Source organism: Vipera ursinii (genome assembly GCF_947247035.1).
Source record: "Vipera ursinii genome assembly, chromosome: Z".
Taxonomy (NCBI): Eukaryota; Metazoa; Chordata; class Lepidosauria; order Squamata; family Viperidae; genus Vipera; species Vipera ursinii.
This window is the reverse complement of record NC_139517.1, coordinates 27,718,808-27,739,588: the sequence shown is the minus strand read 5'-3', so window position 1 is coordinate 27,739,588 and position 20,781 is coordinate 27,718,808. Positions and strand designations below refer to the sequence as shown.

Here is a 20,781-nt window from a genome sequence, read left to right as displayed (position 1 = left end):
AGTCGATCGTTGTTGCTGCCGCTGCTTCTCAGCTGTTTTTAAGCAGCTCTGTTCCTCCTGACATCTTAGGGATAGGGCTTGTTGGCTTGGTAAATCACAGTTTACCACCAGTTTGATTCTTAGTTCTTCCAGGCATCTTGATCAGCAGTGTTCTGCGACAGATCCTAGACTCAGGGAAAAGCTCTCCTCACAAAGCAGGCAAAACGAACAAGCAGGCTCCTCACAAAGTAGGTAGGTAGGCAGGCAACATTCCACATGAAAATCTATTTCTGGTTTTTCCACTGCCTACTTAAATTCCACTGAATTCTGCACAGGACCTTTGAATTGAACCTATAAAAACTATACATTGAAGGAAGGAAGGAAGGAATATACATTCATACATGAATTACTATGTGTCTATTTTTCATGGTTTCAGCTACCTTATTTGGGGCTTTTAAAACAAATTGTTTTAGTTTTTATTTTTTTTAAAGGTTTGGTATTGCAAATCCTTGACTGACCTACTACAGGCCTCCCTAAGTTCTAATACTAGGTTCTAGCCAAACGTTTCCAACACTGTTGTATGGCTGAAATTGTGCTGAGAGCTTCAGGAAGAGATCTGTTTTGAAGAAAGAGTTGCTAGAGAAAAAGAGACTAAAAACTGCAGGTTTGAGTAAAAGATTGTGTGGTACAAAGACAAAGCAGAACTTTAAGGTCTGAGTTCACTCAAGACACTTAATGTGCAGGTTTTAGTTTATATACCATACTATTCCCAAATAAATAAATATGGTTATGATGTCATGTTATATGTTTAGATCTTAGTTGGGTCTCCAAGCACACTAACCTAACTATTTTGTCTTAGATTAGTATGTAATACCAACCCAATCCAGGAGGCAATTTTAATATTCGGACAACTTATTGCTGTCCTTCTTCTTACGCCATCCAAATAGTATTTCTAACTCTGATTCTTTCCTTTGTCACAGTCTGGGGACAGATGGCACGAATAGCAGTCAGGATTCCCTACACAAGTCCACCAAGAAAAAAAGCATCAAATCTTCCATCGGGCGTCTCTTCGGCAAGAAAGAGAAAGGGAGGCTGGGGCAGTTGGGCCGTGAGTCCCCCTCACTTGGTATGCTTTCCCCACCCACAGACTCAGATTGATCTTTTTTTTCTCCCAGAACAAGCCCCAGTCCTTTCCTGTAAATGTAATTCTATATCTATGTCCCTGTGACCAAGGCCTCTGTTTGGAATTGTAATCCAGCACATCTGGAGCACATCAAGTTCAGAAAGACTGTTCACAATTTGGCTTTTCTGTCTCTTGCCAAACACACTCTGTAACAATTGGGGGGTGGGGGGGGAGAGAAACCCTCTTGTCTTTCTTGAGAACCCTGCCCTCAGCTCCCTTTAACTTTTGGTTGTGCTGATCTTACTGGGATGAGCAACATGGATGCTGCCCCAAAAAATTCTTCTCTGCTATTTCCAGTCTGTGATTTTCAACACATGAAGTATCTGTATAGGAATTCCCTCTTGAAACTGAAGACAGTTAATGGGGGCCATGATGTGTTTCTTTTCTCCCTGTTTAATTGCCCATCTTTCTTGACAGCTGGGACACCATCTGATGAGATGTCACCTGCAGACCCCCTGGGCCTTTCCAAACTCTCAGGACCTGTGGACAAGGACCGTAGGAACAAAAAGAAGTAAGAATGGGGATGAAAAGGACGACTGATACAAATTACATAGATTTGCACCTGCAAGACTCCAAATCCAGCTTCGCTTGTGAAGTCCCTGGGTGGTAGCTGGAGGAAGTAGTACTGCTCTTTGACCAGCCCCACATTAGCAAAATGGGAATAACAATCTGTAGAATTATAATATTGAATATTAAGTTGGTTGTTATGCAGGCATCTAGCACATGGTATATCTAGCACATATCTAGCACATGGTATATCATGCATAGTCTTGCAATGTATATAACATTTCACCTAGATTAATAAATCACAATAAAATATAAATGTTAAAAAGATTATATCCAAATACCAATGTTTAGGTAATCTAACTATTGAAGTGCAGCATTGCTTATATGAAAAAAAAATCATATACTGGAGCAGTATATGCCCTCAGCATTATAGCTGTTCAGAGTGTGATCTACAGTTTGATGTGGGACCCTGCAATCACACCAAGGGGAGGATGCTATGCCCCCATTTATACAGCAAGTCCTGGCAGATGCCATGTGAGGTATGAATCCTACTCAGGGTTGTCCATTGCTGATGTGGTAGTTCAAACCCTGGTACCTTTTTTGTAGAGTCATTTAAATGTCTTCCTATGTTTGGATGCTCAGGAACCCATTTGGCTTTCCATTGGTAATCGGTGTTAAATTTATTGAGTAGATATTGTGCAAGTGCCAGTGGGGGCTTGAGTCTTCCTGCTGATAAATGAGGAAGGTCAGCATGCACCGGTAGGAGTGACTTGTTCATAATTTTTCTGTATTCTCTCACTAGTTCACCTTGGCTTCGTACAGCTGGCAGTGAAATATGGCTCAAAAGAGGAAGCCAGCAAGTCAGAGTGGCTTTAATACATCTGTTTATAATCCTCATGGTGTCATTGAGTCTGGCGTCTAACTTACTGGTATGGCAGCTGTTAAGCTGTACAGGAGCACAATATTCTTCTGTGGAGCAGACCAGTTCTAGTGCTAATGACCTGAGGGGGGGTGGCAGCTGAAGCTCCCCATTTAGTTCCACATAATTTCTGAAGTATACTGTTCCTAGTATTGATTTTTTTTTTCTACCATATTCTCTAGATGTACCTTATAGGAGAGAGTCCAGTCCAATGTTATTCCAAGAGCCTTTGGATAGGGACTATAGGAGAGTAAGCTATTTAAATAGTCTTTGGGGCTTCATATGCTAGTTTGTTAAGGTGGAAGGACGTTGCTACTGTTTTGCTAGTGCTAGGAGTGAGCCTCCAATCAGAATAACTTTCCAAAAAACTTACGCTCTTTGGACAGAGGCTGTCTTTTTCTTGTACTGCTATGGCCAAGTAATCAGCATATCCAAATTTGCATCCCCTTGTCTCTGGCATATCTGATATATAGAGAAGCTGAATAGGTGCCACTACAGAGCCTTGTGGGAGACCATGGTTTAATTTTACCTTACTTATATTGTCCCCCATTATTATATGAAAGGACCTATCAGTAAGCATGTTATTAGTCGACAGAGACTTTTGCAGAGCATAATACGGCACAGTTTGTATAACAACCTGTCCTTCCAATGTGGATCGCGCACCGCAGTTAGGTCTATGGAGATGCCCGTGGTTTTTAGATCTCGTTGGAGTCCTGCTTCAGTATAGCATATTAGGCTTAGCACCTGATTCACACAACTCTGCTTTTGTAGGAAGCCAGCTTGTTCCACAGGCAAGATGTTCATCTGTTATAGTACTATCCTGTTTATAATTCATCTTTCCAGGAGTTTGTAGCAGGAGATGAAAAGGACAATCGGGCAGGAACTTTCAACTCAGTCTTGTGGTTTATCATGTTTTAGAAGTGATACTGTTTTAGTTTTTTAAAATTCTGCTGGGAGGCAGCCATTGAAAACTACATCCGAGAGGAATTTACCAATCCAATTCCCTCTGTGCCTCCTGGTGTTATTAGGAATTCTGGATGAATGCCATCGAAGCCTGGTGCTTTACCATGTTTCAGCTATTAATGGCAGGGTCAATTTCCTTTATAGAGAAGGGACAATAGTACTTAGAATGCATTTGGCCCAACCGCTGAAAAGCTGAAAGCGCTTTCTGGCTGAAAGCAGGGTGTCCCTTCATCCTTGAGCTCGACTTGAGAGGCTATTAGATCAGACGTTAAGTTGGATGTTTGTTGTGCAGGTTGTCTAGCTTCACCCATTTTCCTTAACAGGCTCCCAGCTTTCTTGCTGGATTTGCTGAAATTTAGTGTTCTTGTGTATTGTTCCCACATCTTACATTGAGTTGCATCCAAGCTGTGATAGAGATGATGGTGATCTCCAGATTACTGCTCTGTAGGAAAGTCCTTTGGTCTCTTCACTCCATCCCGAGATGTACTCTCTTCTTAATTGTCGAGGATTGCAAGGGCAGGCAAAGGAAAACTGAGGATCAGAAGGAAAAACAATCTTGGGATTTTCAGAAGTTATTTGTTTTCTCCTAATTCTCTCTGTTTATGTATTTTCTGTGCCCAGGCATGAGCTGTTGGAAGAAGCTTGTCGACAAGGGTTGCCTTTTGCTGCCTGGGATGGACCTACTGTTGTCTCATGGCTGGAGGTAATCAATGTGGATGAAAAGTCAAGACTTGTATCATAAGCAAATTACAGAAATTCCTTTTATGGTTTGCGATATGCAAATGAGGTTCCCTAATCTCACTATTCTAAATAAGCCAAGGATTCAAAACCAAGATCAAACCTTGACTTTTAGTTTTGGTTTAGTAGGAGAGGAAGCCATTAGACTCCCCGCTTCAGTTTATATGAGATGTTAGGTGAATAATGGAAGATGCATCTGTGAACTGTTTAGCTGTTTCCCCTGGCAGAAGCCATCTAAGACCAGTTGTGCTTTCCATAAAAAAATATTTAAGAATTTGTTTTAACATCATGATGAATCAGCATTTTTTTATTGTAAAAAATGTAAAACTGCACCTTATGTCAACATAGCATCTTTCACTGTTCGTAAAATAACAAAGGATAAAGGCATGCACAGAGCTGGATTGGACTGAAATTCAGTGAATGGGTATTTGGAATTCTGCCTTCCTCTCTATTCATTAAAGCAGTCTGTATTTTTTTTCATGCTTCCGCTTGAGCCTAAAAAAGTTAATGATTTCTTTAGAGACTTTTTGTTGCTGCAGTTATTTCAAATACTTTTTGAAGCAGCCACAAGTTTCACAGAAAGAGTTTGTTTTTTTATTACACGTAATATCTCACCATGATTAAAGATTGCATGGAACATAGAGCTGTGAACCCCACCCCAGCACAAGCAGTGAACATTAAATCCCACCTGTTGACAGTGGATTAAAGGGTAACATTTGCTCATCCAAGAACCAACAATAATTTCATGGGAAATTCCACCAGGGCCAAATGAGATCCATGGGGTAGGGATTGATTTCCTTTGGAGCTGCATAAGCATCTACTTAACTTTTCTTCCCATTTACTCTGGCAGCTGTGGGTGGGCATGCCAGCCTGGTATGTGGCTGCCTGCCGTGCCAACGTCAAAAGTGGTGCCATTATGGCCAACTTGTCTGATACAGAAATCCAACGAGAAATTGGCATCAGTAATCCTTTGCACCGGCTTAAGTTGCGCCTTGCCATTCAGGAGATGGTTTCCTTGACAAGTCCCTCAGCCCCTGCTACTTCGCGTACAGTAAGTGATGAGTTCTTTATACACTGCCCTTTGCTGGGCCTTGTCTTGACTAGCAGGGGAGCTGTTGTGATTCAGGGTCAACCTGTGGGTTCGGCAGTTGGGTCGGACGAGTCAGAGGAGGAGGGGGGTGTTGAAGACCTTGCTGAGGGGGTTGAAGATCTTGCTGATGATAGCCCTCAGGCAGGCCCCTCCCACTTGGTCACCATGGAGACCCAGCTGTGTGAGCCTGACAGTGTGGATGAAGATGACCCACAGCTGGCCCTGTTCAAGGACGCCCGATGCAGGAGGCAGTCAAGTAGGAGTAAACAGAGGAAGGCTGTGGGGCTTCTCGGAAGGAGGCAGAGAGAGGCCACGCCCTGAACTCTTTATAAAGGGAATGTGTGGGGAGGGCTGGTTTGCTGAAAGCAACCGCTCAGATAGTGTTTCAAAGCTCCTGTATCTTGGTTCGTGTCTTGTTTGTTTTTTGTAGTAATAAATTTGGCAGACGTCATTCCAGCCTCTTGCCGTTTATAAAGAGGTTGCCTTTTCTGCAGGGCCGGTAGCAGGCTGGTACAGAACAGGAGCTGACAGCTTTCTGCTTTCTCTATTTGTTAAGATTCACAACTGCCTCTTTCCTTTCCTCTTTTTTCCCCCTCTACTATTCTTGCTAGTCTACTGGAAATGTGTGGATGACACATGAAGAGATGGAATCTCTTACAGCCACAACAAAGCCAGTAAGTGACTGTTATGGATGCTGTCCCTCAAATCAGCTGCCTTTCCTGTTGGGCTCCATGTTGTGGCTGTTTCCAGGATCTTGTATTGCAGTTTTTTGTGTGTGATTCTGTATGTATGCATGATTAGAAGATAAGATGGCACTGTCTTTGGACTCACCAGTAGCTCTCCTACCCAAGTTGACAGTTTTCTTCCTGTTAGTGTTTTGCAGGAAATCCATACTTAGGGATAACACTTGGTGAAAGCATTCTAGTTTACTTTTATATTTGGAAGGATTAGTAATAAACATTAATCCAATGTAGGCCAGACTTTTCTGACTAGTACCCCATCTTGAATTAATGCAGTGTTTCTCAACTTCAACTTGAAGATCTGTGAATTTCAACTTCATGCTGGCTGGGGAATTCTGGGAATTGAAGTTCACAGATCTAAAAGTTGCTGAGGTTGAGAAACATTGAGCTAATCTATCATTCTGTGTCCCCATGGGAATTCCTTAAAAACAGCAGTGGGATCTGCATGGTTGCCAAATTAAAAAAAACTATCATTGAGTGAAACCATTTGAAACCATTTGAAATGATATGCTTCGTGTATTACCTGAAAATAAGAATGGTAACATAAGTAATTTATAGAGTAGAGTAGAGTAGTCACTATTTCTTGAACTCTTGTGATTGGTTCCTTTAATCCTGATTTCCTTGGGGATACTGCAAATGCTCCTGTTTGGAGACCAGAGCTCCAGATGTGGCAAAATGAATCAATGGAGAATATTATTCTGGTTCACATTGAAGGAGCCTTTTTTATTGGAAGAGAGTAGGAAGAAACACTGTAGCCCAATTCTCTCCCTGTGATGCTAAGTTTCTTCTTAACACACACTCTCTCTTTTTTTTACACGACCGCAGTTGGATCCATTGGTTAATGTTAATAGGATTCATACCCTACACCCATCTATTTTATTGCATGTGTAGATTTATTTAAGACCGACTGGAAATTGCTTATCACAATCGAGACATTTCCATTAACTTTGAGTTACTATAATGTGTGTTTGTGAATAAACTGCATCTAAAGATTTTCTTAATGATTCCTTTCTACTTTCCTTCCTGCTTTCCATTTAATCACTATACAGGAAACAAAGGAAATCAGCTGGGAGCAGGTATGGGCGGGATTCACATGCTGACTCTCTTAATTTGCATGTGTCTGTATGTATTTATTTCCTTTTATGGTAAAAAGCAGGGCTGATGCTAAAAGCACTTGCACTTAATAAAGTGAATGGATAGTATAATCAGGATGTTATATGTAGCTAAACGAATAAAAATGAAGAGAAAATAGATGTCTCATAAACACGCTTTTTACAAATTGATCCTAAATAAGTGCTGAAATGCATAACCTAACTTCTGTAGAATTCTCCTTTTAGCTCTAAACAGATACGGTATATTTTTTTGTATTGTTGTTTCAGGAAGTTCTATATAAATATTTATTTAAATAGAATTATTCACTCAAGCACATCTGATATTTCATTACGGTTATCAGTGATTGTAGCAATGCTTGGAAAAGAAAAAACAATTATATGATTCTTTCTGATTCCTTCCTTTTCTCCTGCTTTCACATATTATGGTAATCTATCAACTGCTATATATTCTAAGTTTCTTGATGGCCAGCTATAATTAGGTGAGGAAGAATCTTGTCTGAGGATAGCTGCATACATTAACTAGAAGAAGTTCTCTTGTTTTGGAAATAAATGAAAAGAATGTCTTGAAACCTCTCAGTGGCAATTGGGGAAAAATATTCTTCACTGACTACACCTCAAGTTTTGAATACCTATAATTTAAGAAGGTTTTGGACAAACTGGAACGGATTAAGAGAACTGAAGTGAAGATAAGCAATCAAAAACCTGGAAATTAAATCTTGCTAAGAGAGATTAAAGAAATATAATAACATCCTTCAAGTAGCTAAAGGACTGTTGCATAGAAGATGGCTAAGTTTCTATTCTCTATTGTGTGAAGATACAGAATAGTGGTTCTAAATTAGAAGGATGGGGATCTGTTTGAATGAAGGGAAAAGGTCCAAGTAAGAAAAGCAGATCAACAATGGAGCCAATTATTTAGGGATCTGATGATTACCCTTCCCTGGATAGATATATGCACAGGCTGGGCAAGACACTATTTTGTGATGCTTTTAGCTTGTATTCCTGTTCTGAGCAAAGGCCGAATTCACTGGTCTCTTACCTCTATGCTTCTGTTATTACAGCCTTCACAGCTTGTGACCCATCTAGAAGTAATTGCTTCCCATAGTAAAATTTCAGACTAAAAATAAATGAGTTTCATGAAAAATGGATTTCATATCAGATCCCAGATTAGAAAATTATTCAGTACTGGATTCTGGCTGGAAAATTAATTTCTCAACTAGGCTGCTTTTTTCTGCTTTTATTTAAGATTTCTGCTTTGTTCAACAAACCCCATAACATTTTTACACTGTGACTCACTGTTGGGATCTTACATATTAGTAAAACATATTTTAAACATGATTTGTTGGATAAACAACAATTCCGGAATTTTCTCAATGTATTAAACTAGTGTAGTTTCCAAGTCCCGACGACTGGATTCACATGGCACAAAATCAAGCAACATTTGATAGAGCACAATATCTGAAGCCTGCTGCTGAGTCCATTTGCGTCAATACCATCTGGATTGCAGACAGCAGCAACATTTTAGGATTTCTTATATCCACAGTAAAGGGTACGGAATTCAAAAATCTTGCAGTTCTCCAAAGATATTTTAAAAGAAGCATTTATCAGGCAACAGCTAACAGCTAAATGTTATATTAATGAAATGGAATAATTTTAATTCAGTATCTAGTATACAAAAAGAATCAACATGAAAAAATTGTTTTTGGAAGATATATTGCACTTGGAATGCCATCAAGGAAAGATTCTATGATGGACAACTTCTAATAAGAGAAACCTTGGAAATGTCTTTCCAGTTTGGTGCCCTCCAAATATATTAGGTTACACTTCCTTGTTTCCAGGAAGCATGGATGGGAGAAAGAATTGCTGTGTGTTATGCCATGAAAAGGCTGCCTTAATGTGAAAGTGTCTACAGCAAGACAGAAAACATAGGCAAATTCACACAGTAAAGGAAGAGAGCCATAAACACACACCAATTCTAAAGTCTTTTTTCATTTTATTCTCATAGCAGTCCTATGAGACATTGACTTTCCCCAAGTTTCAGAAAGATATTTAGGCTAAGTAGAGAAGCCAGGTTAGTTACTGAAATTATCTGAAGCAAAGATTGCAAATTAATAGCTGTGGATTTATAACAGATGCTCAAATATTGCAGGAAGAAGAAAATGGAAAAAATACAGTGCAGAACTTTAGTATATGGAAGGAGAGGGAGCACATATTTTCTCACTCAGATGTTTTGTTAAGCAAAGATGCTTAACCAGGTCAGATGCATTTAAACAGCACACTAAGCTTGGTTATGTACACTTTGGCCTGTCCTTGATGGTTTATATATTGTGAATCCCCCAAATAGGCTAATTCAGTGACTGGATTAAATTCATTATACAAATATAGTCCTTCAGAGTCTCCCTTTTCTGCTTTTTCAGATCCTGGCATATGGAGATATGAACCATGAGTGGGTGGGAAATGATTGGCTGCCCAGCCTGGGCTTGCCTCAATACCGCAGTTACTTCATGGAGTCTCTAGTTGATGCCCGGATGTTGGACCACCTCAACAAGAAGGAACTACGGGGCCAGCTCAAGATGGTGGACAGTTTCCATAGGTGAGAAGAGCAAATGGCTTGAGCTTTTCATGTGGAGGAATAGAGTCATGTTACTGACATAACTTACAGCACTATGTTTGTGAGGCATACATATATGTGTGCAAAGTATGTAGTTTCAACCAAATATAACATTATTTATTAATGTTCATCCACTTACAAAAAATTCTGGAATTGCAGTTTCATGTGGCTATTAAGCTTAAGGCTGGAAGAAGTTGCCTTGAATATCATCTGCTCTTCTTAGCCATAAAACAGAAACTTAGAGCTGAAATTCTCAAGGAAAAGCTTGGTATGAACAACATGTGAACTGAAAATTTACCAGGACACCTTCAGTTACTTAACATGGATCCAGCCTTATCATCCTCTTGGGCATCTGCTGCAATCCTGTTTTTTTTTTTAGCAACATCATTCTCAATGGTGCAGTAAAGAAATGTACCATAGACAGTGTATATAATGATCTTGCTGGGAACTTTCTTTAGATAGAAATATATGCGCGCATATATATATATATGCGCGCATATATATATATATTCTTATATATATATATATTCTTATATATATATAAAATTGCTGGGTTCAGAATATGGTATGTCAACTTGCTCTATTTTGTGATCTTTCTGTTCAGTGAAGGCCTGGATTTTGTCCCAAAGTCTTGCCCTGCTGCACTTCCAATCAATGCTGGAACTTGAGGGAAAGCATTTCGATTTCTACCCAGTGCTCACAGAAGTGTCTGCTGAATGTGGAGTTTTCGTCAAAATGTGCAGAGTGGCATTGCAATGCAAGCTCCACCTCTTATATACATGTGTGCAATATCACGGTGCATGTACAGAAGGGGTAGAGTTTGCGTCGCAATGTTGCAACACACGTTTCATCATTTGACTCCCTTCCCCCAACAAGTCGATGCCTCTTTTTAGGAAATTTAATGGGAACTCCAGCTCCATGACCAAGCTACCCAGCATTAATTAGTACTGCCGTTGCACTTACCACCTCCACCAGTACTTACGAATTTAATAGATGATCCAGAGTGAGCCATTTGCCATTTCTCTGGTGTAATTTCTGATATATCTTCCAAGGGTGAGCCTTCATTATGGAATCATGTGCCTGAAACGTCTTAACTATGACCGAAAGGAACTGGAAAGAAGACGAGAGGAAAGTCAGAACCAAAATAAAGGTAGATATAGATGAGAAAAGATAAGACCAAAAGTTGCCATTGAGCAGAATCTACAAATCTGAATTGGGGAAAGTAAATAAGGGATGGCAATTAAATAGCTAGAGTGGGTGATCACAGAATTGAATTTGGTAGCTAAGCTTGTCTCTTCCCTTCACCTCCCCATCCTTTTCTAGATGTGATGGTGTGGTCCAACGAGCGTGTGATGTGCTGGGTGCAAATGATTGGGCTGAAAGAGTTTGCCAACAACCTAGTTGAAAGCGGGGTGCACGGAGCACTCCTGGCCCTGGACGACACCTTTGATTGCAATGATTTGGCCCTGCTGCTGCAGATCCCAACGCAAAACACACAGGTCAGGAGTAAGCATAGGGAAGTTGGATAGCGGTAGGAAGAGAATCAAGCAGTCGTGAGCTATGTGCTTCCATGAGGAGAAGAAGAAGGGAATCTAGAGCCTTTATCAGTGTAGCCATAACCCTCTAGGTTTTAATGCTTTTACTATGAGAAATAAGCCTCTTTGACCTCAGTCATAAACTCAAAATCCCCCAATTTTTTCTTTCTGAATTCTTGATTGACATTTTATGAGATGTATGTGATTGGTCAGTTGGGGGGAGCACGTACATGTCTGCAACTTTTGTTCATTATTCAATTGTCTTGATTTTTATTTAATTGGAAATGCCTGGGAAACACGGGCACCATGTTGCCAATGCATATTCCTAAGTCGCATTACATTGTCCAAGCAATTGGACTCCAAGGCCCTTTTTCTCCATTCCTTAATATTTTTGGAGAAAGGAAAAAAGTGGAGGGCCAGAGGGAACTCTGTGCTTTACAAAACAACAAAGGAATGGAAAGGAAGACTAAAACAATCTACTTTTTTTTAAAAAAAAACCTAGGCTCGGCAAATCTTAGAAAAAGAATTTGGGAACCTCATCACCATGGGAACAGACCGGCGACTGGATGAGGTGAGTTCTCCTTTCACCAGAGTCTCCTCACGCTTGAGAGACATCCTCACGCTTTGCTGTTTGTCCATATTTGTTGCACTTTTGTCTCTAGGACAGTGCCAAGACCTTCAGTCGTTCCCCATCTTGGCGGAAGATGTTCCGGGAGAAAGACCTCCGTGGTGTCAGCCCTGACTCAGCTGAGATGTTGCCAGCCAATTTCCGCACAGCCTCCGTGGCCTCCATTACCTCACCCGGGGTGCAACTTCGTAAGATGCAGCCAGAGGGTATAAAAGGCACAACTCTTAGGCTATCTATGCCTGCGTTCTGAACTGGAGCACACAGTGGGGGGGAAATCATGTTTCTTTAATTTCCAGTTATTAATCAAAATATTCTTTAGGCAGCTTACCCAATACAAACATAAAGTCTTCTTAAAGTCAAATTTGGTTCCTGGTGGACACATTTATATGTTTTTACCTAATAATCATATAGAAATAGTTTCTTTTCTTTTTCTCCCAGGAATTTATTTTCAACTTTTCAATCTAGCTTACAGCTCTGGGATTCTCTGGAAGTCATCCCTCCAAATATTGAACTGGCCTGGACTTGCTTAGCTTTCAGGTCCAGACAATGACAGTTAAGTGCTACCATCTGGTGAAGATGCTTAAACAAAAACAAAAAATAAAGAATAAAACATAAAACTAGAAGCTTCCTGCTGTCAGGAAAGTATGCTAATTTTTCCCCACTCTCCATCCCCAAGCTAATAAGGAATAGAGTGTTCTCTTTTTCTGGAACTTACTCCTTTTTTATTGCGATTATAAAATACAAATGAAAACAAAAGTAATAGGAAAATGGAGAGTGAGAAGATAGGAAAAGGAAAAGCCTCAACTTTTTAATTTAATAATTTAACAAGAACTAAACTTTTCTACAACAACAGTTTAATCAGCAAAACTCAAAGTGAAGATTTTATTTTGTTTTATCTCAACCACAAAGTCCAGAAGCAGTTTCCTGGTAGAAACAAGACTGGATATATTCTTTTCTCTAATTAAAATATTCAATTTTGTCATCTCTGCTAGCTTCATCGCTTTTTCCATTCATTCCTGTCTTGTGGGAGTTGATTTATCTCTCAGTTTCAATTTCTAAAGAAATTTCTAAAGAAATTCAAATTTCTAAAGAAATTCATAAAGAATTCTTGCTATGGTTAGGAAAAGACTGCTCAGTTACATATATTTCTTTCTCATTAGCAAATTAATCTTGGGATTGGAAATTTGTGGTTCTCTGTACTACTACACACAGCAGTCTTCACTAGCACAGCCATTGCTGGGAATTCTGATTCAGTAACAATCTAAAAGACTGCAGGTTCTTAAATTTTGTTGTGTGTACTTGTGAAAAAGGCATTCGTTATCTGGACTGCATTATACTGTTGACATCACTTTCTTTGGCAAGAACCATTGTGGGACTCTTGTAGCACAAAACAGTTTAGGATAAGATGAACAACCTTTTAATTGTTGAAAGAAGCAGTTCCTGGAGACCCTACCAATCCCAATTGCTTGAACAATGACACCAAATGAGTGGAGCTGCTTTTTCCCCTTAAGTTTACACAGAGGAGCCAATGTTTAAAAAAGCAGTGTTAGCTTTTATATTTCATATTCATGTATTTCCTAATACAGAACAATAAGAAAGGATGACACTTGTCAACAATAATGGCCAGGCTAAAGACCACAAGGTTGCAAGGGTGCATGTTATCTATAGAGGCTGTTCCTTTGGCTAATACATGGGCCAAGGCATTAACAGTTCAGGACATCTTTGGCCAATCAAGAAGTATTTTTCAAAACTGGTGGATATATTTATGAATGCCTTCGTCTCTTTCTTTTCTCCTCAGGGAACTCATTAGGTAGCCAACGGACAGACAGTATGTCAGTGAGAACGTATTCCTGTTAATGCCAAGATGGAGCAGGTAGGCTATACCCTACAAATATAAAATACAGCCATATGGTGTGACTATGGCCAAAGGATGGATTAACATAGTTTGAATTCTGATATTTCTTTTTTATTAAAAAAAACACCCAGTTGAACAACTTACAGATAAAACACCTAGAAGGAATCTGGTCAAAAAGATTTCTGCAAAATGTTTGTCAGTGAGAAAATGCAATAACTGGAACCTAATAACTGACATGTATCATTATTATTGGGATTCTATTATATCCCAAAAAAGATTTCTGCAAAATGTTTGTCAGTGAGAAAATGCAATAACTGGAACCCAATAACTGGCATGTATCATTATTATTGGGATTCTATTATATCTCAATATAGTGAGTCAGTTTTTCAGATAAAGGATACAGCCTCAAAATGAAAAAAATGCTCTTTTCTACTGAGGGGAATCCACATTTAAATTAGAGAATAATCCATTGGATCTAGCCCACTTTTGATGACTATATGAACATATATGTGTTGCTTTCTTGACATCAATCTGGTCATGTTTGTTGTTGCTGTATTCTGGGATTTTTAAAGTCCGTGATCTAATCTATATCTCTGGGATTTTCTGATTTCCTCCCATCCAATTATTAATCAGGTCTGACTCTTCTTAGCTTTTTAAAGCTCTTCCAAAGTTAATTAGGTGCTGCTGTCTGCTAATACTATTGCTGTTGGTTATCAGCAGCCTTTTCAGTGAAGAATCAGCAAATGGGAATCTGCTAATTCTTTCATTTACTTTTCTAATAATTTTGTAAATTATTTGCTTCCCAGTCTTCAGGTTCTCATTGCCACCTTCCAGTCTCAGCCAGTCATGAGTAAGAGAATGGTAGCATACACAGTCTTGTAGTTATGGATTGTGATAATTCAATGATTCAGTCCATCTGCTGGGTAGCAGCTTGGAATTCTTGATTTTGGATCTTAGCACTAAGAGTCATTGTTACTGATTGGAAAGAGCAGTTTGCATTGTCTCACAACTCCATTTTTTGTATATAATTTTTATTAAAACTTTTAAACAAAAAAATAAAACTAACACAAATTAATGTGAAGTAAGGAAAAAGGAAAGAAATTAAAGAAGCAAAAAGTGCAAGGAAAAAAATTGAAAAATAGGAAAAAAAGAAAAATGATATAACAAAGTGTCTTCTGATATTCTTCACAGCAGTTATAAGTGCAAATATATTTTAACCTGTCTACGTTACATCATATTACTCTTCTTTCTATAATATATCCTATCTAATCATCAAAATCATAAATCACAGATTATTATTTTTTTCATTTTATGGGGGAAAATGGCCTCCAATCAACAATAAATGTAGATTTTTTTTCTCTAAACAAACAAATCAATTTATCTGTTTCTCAACATCATTTATAATGATTGTGACAAACAAGCATACAGTTCTAGGCAGTAAAAGCTGCAGATTAAAACGGAATACTTTTTTTATCATAGAGCAAACAATCCCAAATATTTTTTGGCTTTCTTGACAAAAATTATAAATGTTTCTATTTTTGTTTTCTGCCAGGCCAGGAGCCTGTGAATTTCACCTATGAAAACAGGCAGAATCTGTACTTACTGATTCTTTGTTTTCACAGTTGTGGGTAGCAACCATTTTACTTTATCCCTGAAGGATAGGGGTACTTTAACATCAGTAATACTCTCACTAACAGTTGCATATAGTTGACAGCCTCTGTCTTGACATGGCTGTCAACTGTAGCTGGAAAAAAAAACTGCCTTAACTTTTTGCTTTTTCCTCCTTCTATATTTTTTGTAACTTTTTGCTTAAGAAACTGAAAACTTACAATCTCTTTCACGGCATTTTGGTTGGTCCCCATAATGGTAGGTATTGTCCAAATGTGGTTTTCTTTTTTTTTAAATCAACATTCATACATAGGATATGAGCATGTAACTCACCATCTGTGTTCACACAGTAACTCAACCAAGTCACTTAAATACCTGCAGCCACAATTGCACAGCAGGCTAACATTGATTAGCATTGTCTCGTATTTCTCCGTAACTTAAACCATTGTATGAACCCAATATAGTTGGCTAGTTGATTGTTCTGGGTGAAAACACATTAATTAATTTAGTAGGCAGGTTGAGCATCCTATATGTATGAATGTAACCATATAATTCAGCCAGCTATGTTATGACCTAGTATAAATTGGAAAAGAAAGGGAAAAGAAAGTTTTCTGCAAAATGAATCAGAGGATGGGTTAGGATTTATTTTTATTTATTTTGTTTTCCCAACTTAAAATCTAATTTAGAGGACTAGCATAGGTTTGGCACTGAGTAATGCCGATGCAACCGTAACTTAGGACATCTGAGGTTTATCCTTGGCTTAGCCTTAGTTTCCTTCCCTAGTGCAGGATTCTGGCTAGGGAATTGCAGGCACTGAGGATCACCTACCTTAAAACTGTTGAGGTTGAGAAACACTAGTATAGAGCTGCATGTGTGCTATGGGGGAAAGTTAGGATCAAAAATGAAAGAAACATCTTTTCAGAACTGTTAAAAGTGTCCTGAGATGCTTCCCCCCCCCCACACACACACACCTAATCTTTTTCTTTTTCTTCCAAGCTGCTGTCCCAAGTAGTCTGACCTCCCTGCCTTGGGCAGGAAGACCCTCTGCTGCTGCCGCCGCCGCTGCCGCTGCCTCTCCTTCTCCATCATGTGCTCACGTGAGGGTATGAAGAGCTGCTACTGCTGCTGCTGCTGCTAGCACCATCGCCGCTGCTGCCACTGTTGCCAAGAAGGAATATCGAAGCTTGTGGGAGATGCTGAACAGACCGACTAACCAACCGACTAACCAACCAACCATGTTCCTCCACACTACCTTCTTCCTAGTAGCAGCAGTGGCCAATGATGAACTCAAGGGACTCAAGCCAAGGAGGGGCTCCTTCCCCAGAGCAGCAGAGGGAAATGGCCTTCCATCTCGGCCTCTATTTATTGTTGTTGTTTGTTCCAGGCAGGGACCTAAGAATGTGAATTGAGAAAATGTGGTTGCCCATGCATCCTGTCCCATATTCTGCCACCAGATCTATCTGGCGGGAGCCAGGGGAGGAGAAGTGAGGGGGTGCCTCTATTTCCTGTTGCCATATGCCACATATTGGACCAAGCAACCCATCTTGGCCAGCTCCCCTTCCCTGCCCTGCCATAGGTGCTAAATGTTCCGCCAGCACTTTCCCTTTCCTTTTCTTTGAGTTGCTGCTATGAAGGGGTCTCGTTTCACCTCCTGATGACAAAAAGGTGGTTGCTCAAAGGCCAGTTCTTTCTCTCTTTTTTTTCTGCCCTGTCCCATCCCTCTTCTCAACAAGGGGAGAGTATTGAAACCAGGAGGAACAAAGCCAGTGTACCTCCCTCCACTCACACCCACCCCAAAGAGTAAGTTGCCCCTAGGTCTGATTCACAGAGCTTCAAATTTGGATGCCTGAATATAAAGACTCTATCTGGACATAACTGCTTCTCAGCACAAGTAAACAAATAACAGAGTTCCCTCTTTCTCCTCTCTTCTCTTGCCTTGCCTTCGTAGCTCCCTGTTCCTCTGGATCAGAGAACACCTGAGGAGGAGGAGGAGGAAGGAAAGAGGACTAGAAGTGCTTATCTAAACTCTCTTGGTGCTGGCATGAAGCAGTCCTAGTAGATAGGGGGTCTATCTGGTGGGATGGAGCATCACATTTTTTTTCTTTTCTTCTTTTTTTTAATGAGAGCAGAAAGTGGGGAATTCATGTCCAAGATGCTCTGACTTAAAAGAGTAGACCTCAGCCTGTGACGGTCACTGGAGATAGGACTCTGGACTTTATTGATATGGCACACAGATCTCCCTTCCTCCAAGACTATTGTAATATAAGAGTTGTATTTTCTGTGTATATCTGTGCTGTGGAATCTTGTGTAAATTGAATTTCTTTTTCGACCGCCATTACAGGTTCTCTGTTAATTTAATAATGTGTCCTGCTACCCCCCTCTGCCCTGCACGCCAATAATTTTTATTTGATGTCTATATATTTTCACCTTTTAAAAATATTTTTTATTTCAGTTGTTTCTTCCAGGGAGAATGTGTGGGCGTGAGGGGCAAAGCAAAGGGGGTAGTTTTGCATGGAAAAAAAAATGGGTAGGGGAGGGAGGGAAAAAATACAATCTTGGAAATCAAATCTGTCAGGGAGATTGTGAGGGGTAAGCAGGAAGCTGAGGTACTGGATGAAGTATCTTCTTCTGGTCCCCTTCATTCCCGTTTGCTTCCAGGGAAGGCAGAGGGGGAGGGTCACAAGGGAAGTGAAATGTCTTTTAAAGAAAAAAGAAAAAAAAATTGAAAACGTTTTCTAGGATCTGCAGATTTTTCTTTATGAGTAAGGTACAGAATTCACAAAAGGATCTCTTTCTGTCTACTGTGAGGCAATTCCTGACATTCTTTGCTTCTTTGCCTTTAAGAGCCCACCGTTCTTCTAACAGAACCAGAGGTTGGAGGGATATTGCAATGCACCCTTAAACAGCCCAGCACTGCTTGTTTTCAGATCCTGCACCCAGAGCCTTCCCTATGACACTGCAATACTGTACTATCAATACAACCAGCATTTAAGAGCTAATATGGAAAGGATAAGGCTTATAGGTACATATGTTGCTTTTATTGTAGATTATAGAATACCCTAATAATGTGGAAGGGACGTGGTGGCTCAGTGGGTTAGGATGCTGAGCTTGTCGATCAGAAGGTTGGCAGTTTGGCGGGTCGAATCCCGAGTGCCATGTAACAGAGTGAGCGCCTGTTACTCGTCCCAGCTTCTGCCAACCTAGCAGTTCGAAAGCACGTAAAAAATGCAAGTAGAAAAATAGGGACCACTCCGGTGGGAAGGTAACAGCGTTCCGTGCGCCTTTGGTGTCCAGTCATGCCGGCCACATGACCACGGAGACGGACAAGCGCTGGCTCTTCGGCTTTGAAACGGAGATGAGCACCGGCCCCTAGAGTCGGAAACGACTAGCACGCATGTGCGGGGGAACCTTTACCTTTACCTTAATAATGTGGAACAACTATCACAGATCCAGCAATCCAGGGTGCTGTACATAATAGTGCTAGAATTTAAATCTTAGGTCTTTTTCTTCCACTTTTATTTGGTAACAGACTTCTTGCCCGTTATTTCTTGGTCTTTGAAGGGAAGGGCACCAGAACCCACAACCTGCTCTGGTCTTTAGAATCTTGTTTTATCTTGCTAGCTTTAGCCTTTCTACCTGGCATGCCACTACTCTACAGATAATATGGTGCTTTCTCTGGTGTAATCTCAAGAATGGTACAAATGATGGGAGCACCAAGGATCAGGTTCCTACTTGGCAATGGAGTTCACTGGGTGACTTTTGGGCTACTTGTCATCTCAACCCAACCAAACCTACAGGAATATTGTAGCAATAAAAAAAGTCTGTGTGGCCCACCTCTTTCCTGTCAACAGCATTCAGCATGGCATATTACAAAAGCTCCCACCCCCATTTGATCCTTCCACTTTTAATATTCCCATCCCTTTTGTTAATTTCATTTTTCCATCTTTTCTCCTACCTGTCAACACTAATGTCTCAATGCATTCTGTCTGCTCACCTGATTTTCCCAGAACCTTTCCTGCTCAGCTGGTGCTTCAGCATCACATATCCCATTCAGCAGGCCTTGTCCATTAAATCCATATTAAACTGAAATCATTAAACAGCGGGTAAGTAAGCACAGTAACACCCAGAATGTGGAATACAGAGGCTTTCCAGACTAAGCTTTTCTTAAGGAATTATCTGTGACTTTCTTAAGCAATCACCTAATGCTAATGAACTCCATATGTTGATCAGATGGTTATACTTCTAAACCTCCCGGTTTTATTTTTTCCTTTTTACCAGAATGCATGGTTTCACAAGGCCATTTGATTTCTTGTGGAGGAGCCATCTATCTAGAAGTGCCCTAGTTAATAATTATCTCTCCAAACTAACATAATTAGAACAATAAGAAGACCGGGTTTAGGTTTTTATTTTTTTTTCCTCTTGGCAACTGATTAATACTTTGTGTGTGTCCATTGAATTCTTTGAAAATTTAGATTTTTAGATTTTATTAGATTTATATACTGCCCTTTCCCGAAGGACTCAGGGCGGTTTACAGGGCATTTTAAAATCACATCAATATAAAATAAAAAGTTAAAAGAGAATTAAAAGATTAAATTATCCCTGAAAATAAAACCCCAGTTAAAATTCTCAGCCTGGGTCAGAGAGCTCAAAGAGCCAAGTCTTCAGGTCCCGGCGGAATGGAATACATAGAGGTCAAAAGCCTTTTGTCCAAAGGCTTTGGGTTTTACCCAGCCTCTCTTGATATCCAAGACTGAACCCATTATTTTCTTCACCTCTTCAGGGACAGCTACTTTCCTCTTATGTTAGAGGGGGAAAAGAGATGTCCAAGAAAACACAGAGTTGGGTTCTATTATCATTGGACGCTGATATGCTTAAGTCCCTCCCCACAATCAGTTCCCCCTTTGGTCTCTACAACTCTATAATTCTCTTTCTATAAATACATTTCTCCTTTCATAATAAGGATGGGCATTGTGTTAGCTTTCCTATTATTATCTCTGCATCTGCCTCCATCAGATCATAGATCTGCATTAGTGCCCAGATTGTGTATTCTAGTAGCTTGGTAGCATCCGCAGAATAATCTGTTGTAGGTATATTAGACACAGGCTACAAAAAGAAGCCTGCGGTATCTGTTTGCTGCCATCCAATGGTTATCAGGCTCTGCCTAGATAGAGAAGTCCTCATTCAGTGTCAACTTCCTGTACCAACTGTAGAAACCTGCATTGGAAGCAGATTTATTTTAGCCAAGAACGCATTTAGTGGTCAATACTCATTTTATTTATTTTTATTTTATTTTTATTCCATTTATATCCCGCCCTT

At 39.9% G+C, this 20,781-nt stretch overlaps 1 protein-coding gene across 6 annotated transcripts in view; it reads left to right on the top strand.

The window, feature by feature from the left end:
* PPFIA3 (PTPRF interacting protein alpha 3) overlaps window positions 1-17,800 on the top strand; it is a 59,490-nt gene extending 41,690 nt beyond the window's left edge. For 3 of the 6 annotated variants that reach the window (XM_083377053.1, XM_083377052.1, XM_083377049.1), the window contains exons 18-30: window positions 960-1,105; window positions 1,580-1,673; window positions 4,173-4,254; window positions 5,140-5,340; window positions 5,991-6,053; window positions 7,169-7,195; window positions 9,646-9,821; window positions 10,892-10,989; window positions 11,163-11,338; window positions 11,877-11,945; window positions 12,037-12,208; window positions 13,801-13,875; window positions 16,462-17,800. In XM_083377053.1, the coding sequence (XP_083233179.1) occupies window positions 960-1,105; window positions 1,580-1,673; window positions 4,173-4,254; window positions 5,140-5,340; window positions 5,991-6,053; window positions 7,169-7,195; window positions 9,646-9,821; window positions 10,892-10,989; window positions 11,163-11,338; window positions 11,877-11,945; window positions 12,037-12,208; window positions 13,801-13,859 (1,363 nt within the window). In that variant the 3' untranslated portion in view covers window positions 13,860-13,875; window positions 16,462-17,800. The remainder of the gene's footprint in view (window positions 1-959; window positions 1,106-1,579; window positions 1,674-4,172; window positions 4,255-5,139; window positions 5,341-5,990; window positions 6,054-7,168; window positions 7,196-9,645; window positions 9,822-10,891; window positions 10,990-11,162; window positions 11,339-11,876; window positions 11,946-12,036; window positions 12,209-13,800; window positions 13,876-16,461) is intronic. The other 3 variants (XM_083377050.1, XM_083377051.1, XM_083377054.1) reach the window with 3 other exon arrangements.
* Window positions 17,801-20,781: the final 2,981 nt, after the last annotated feature.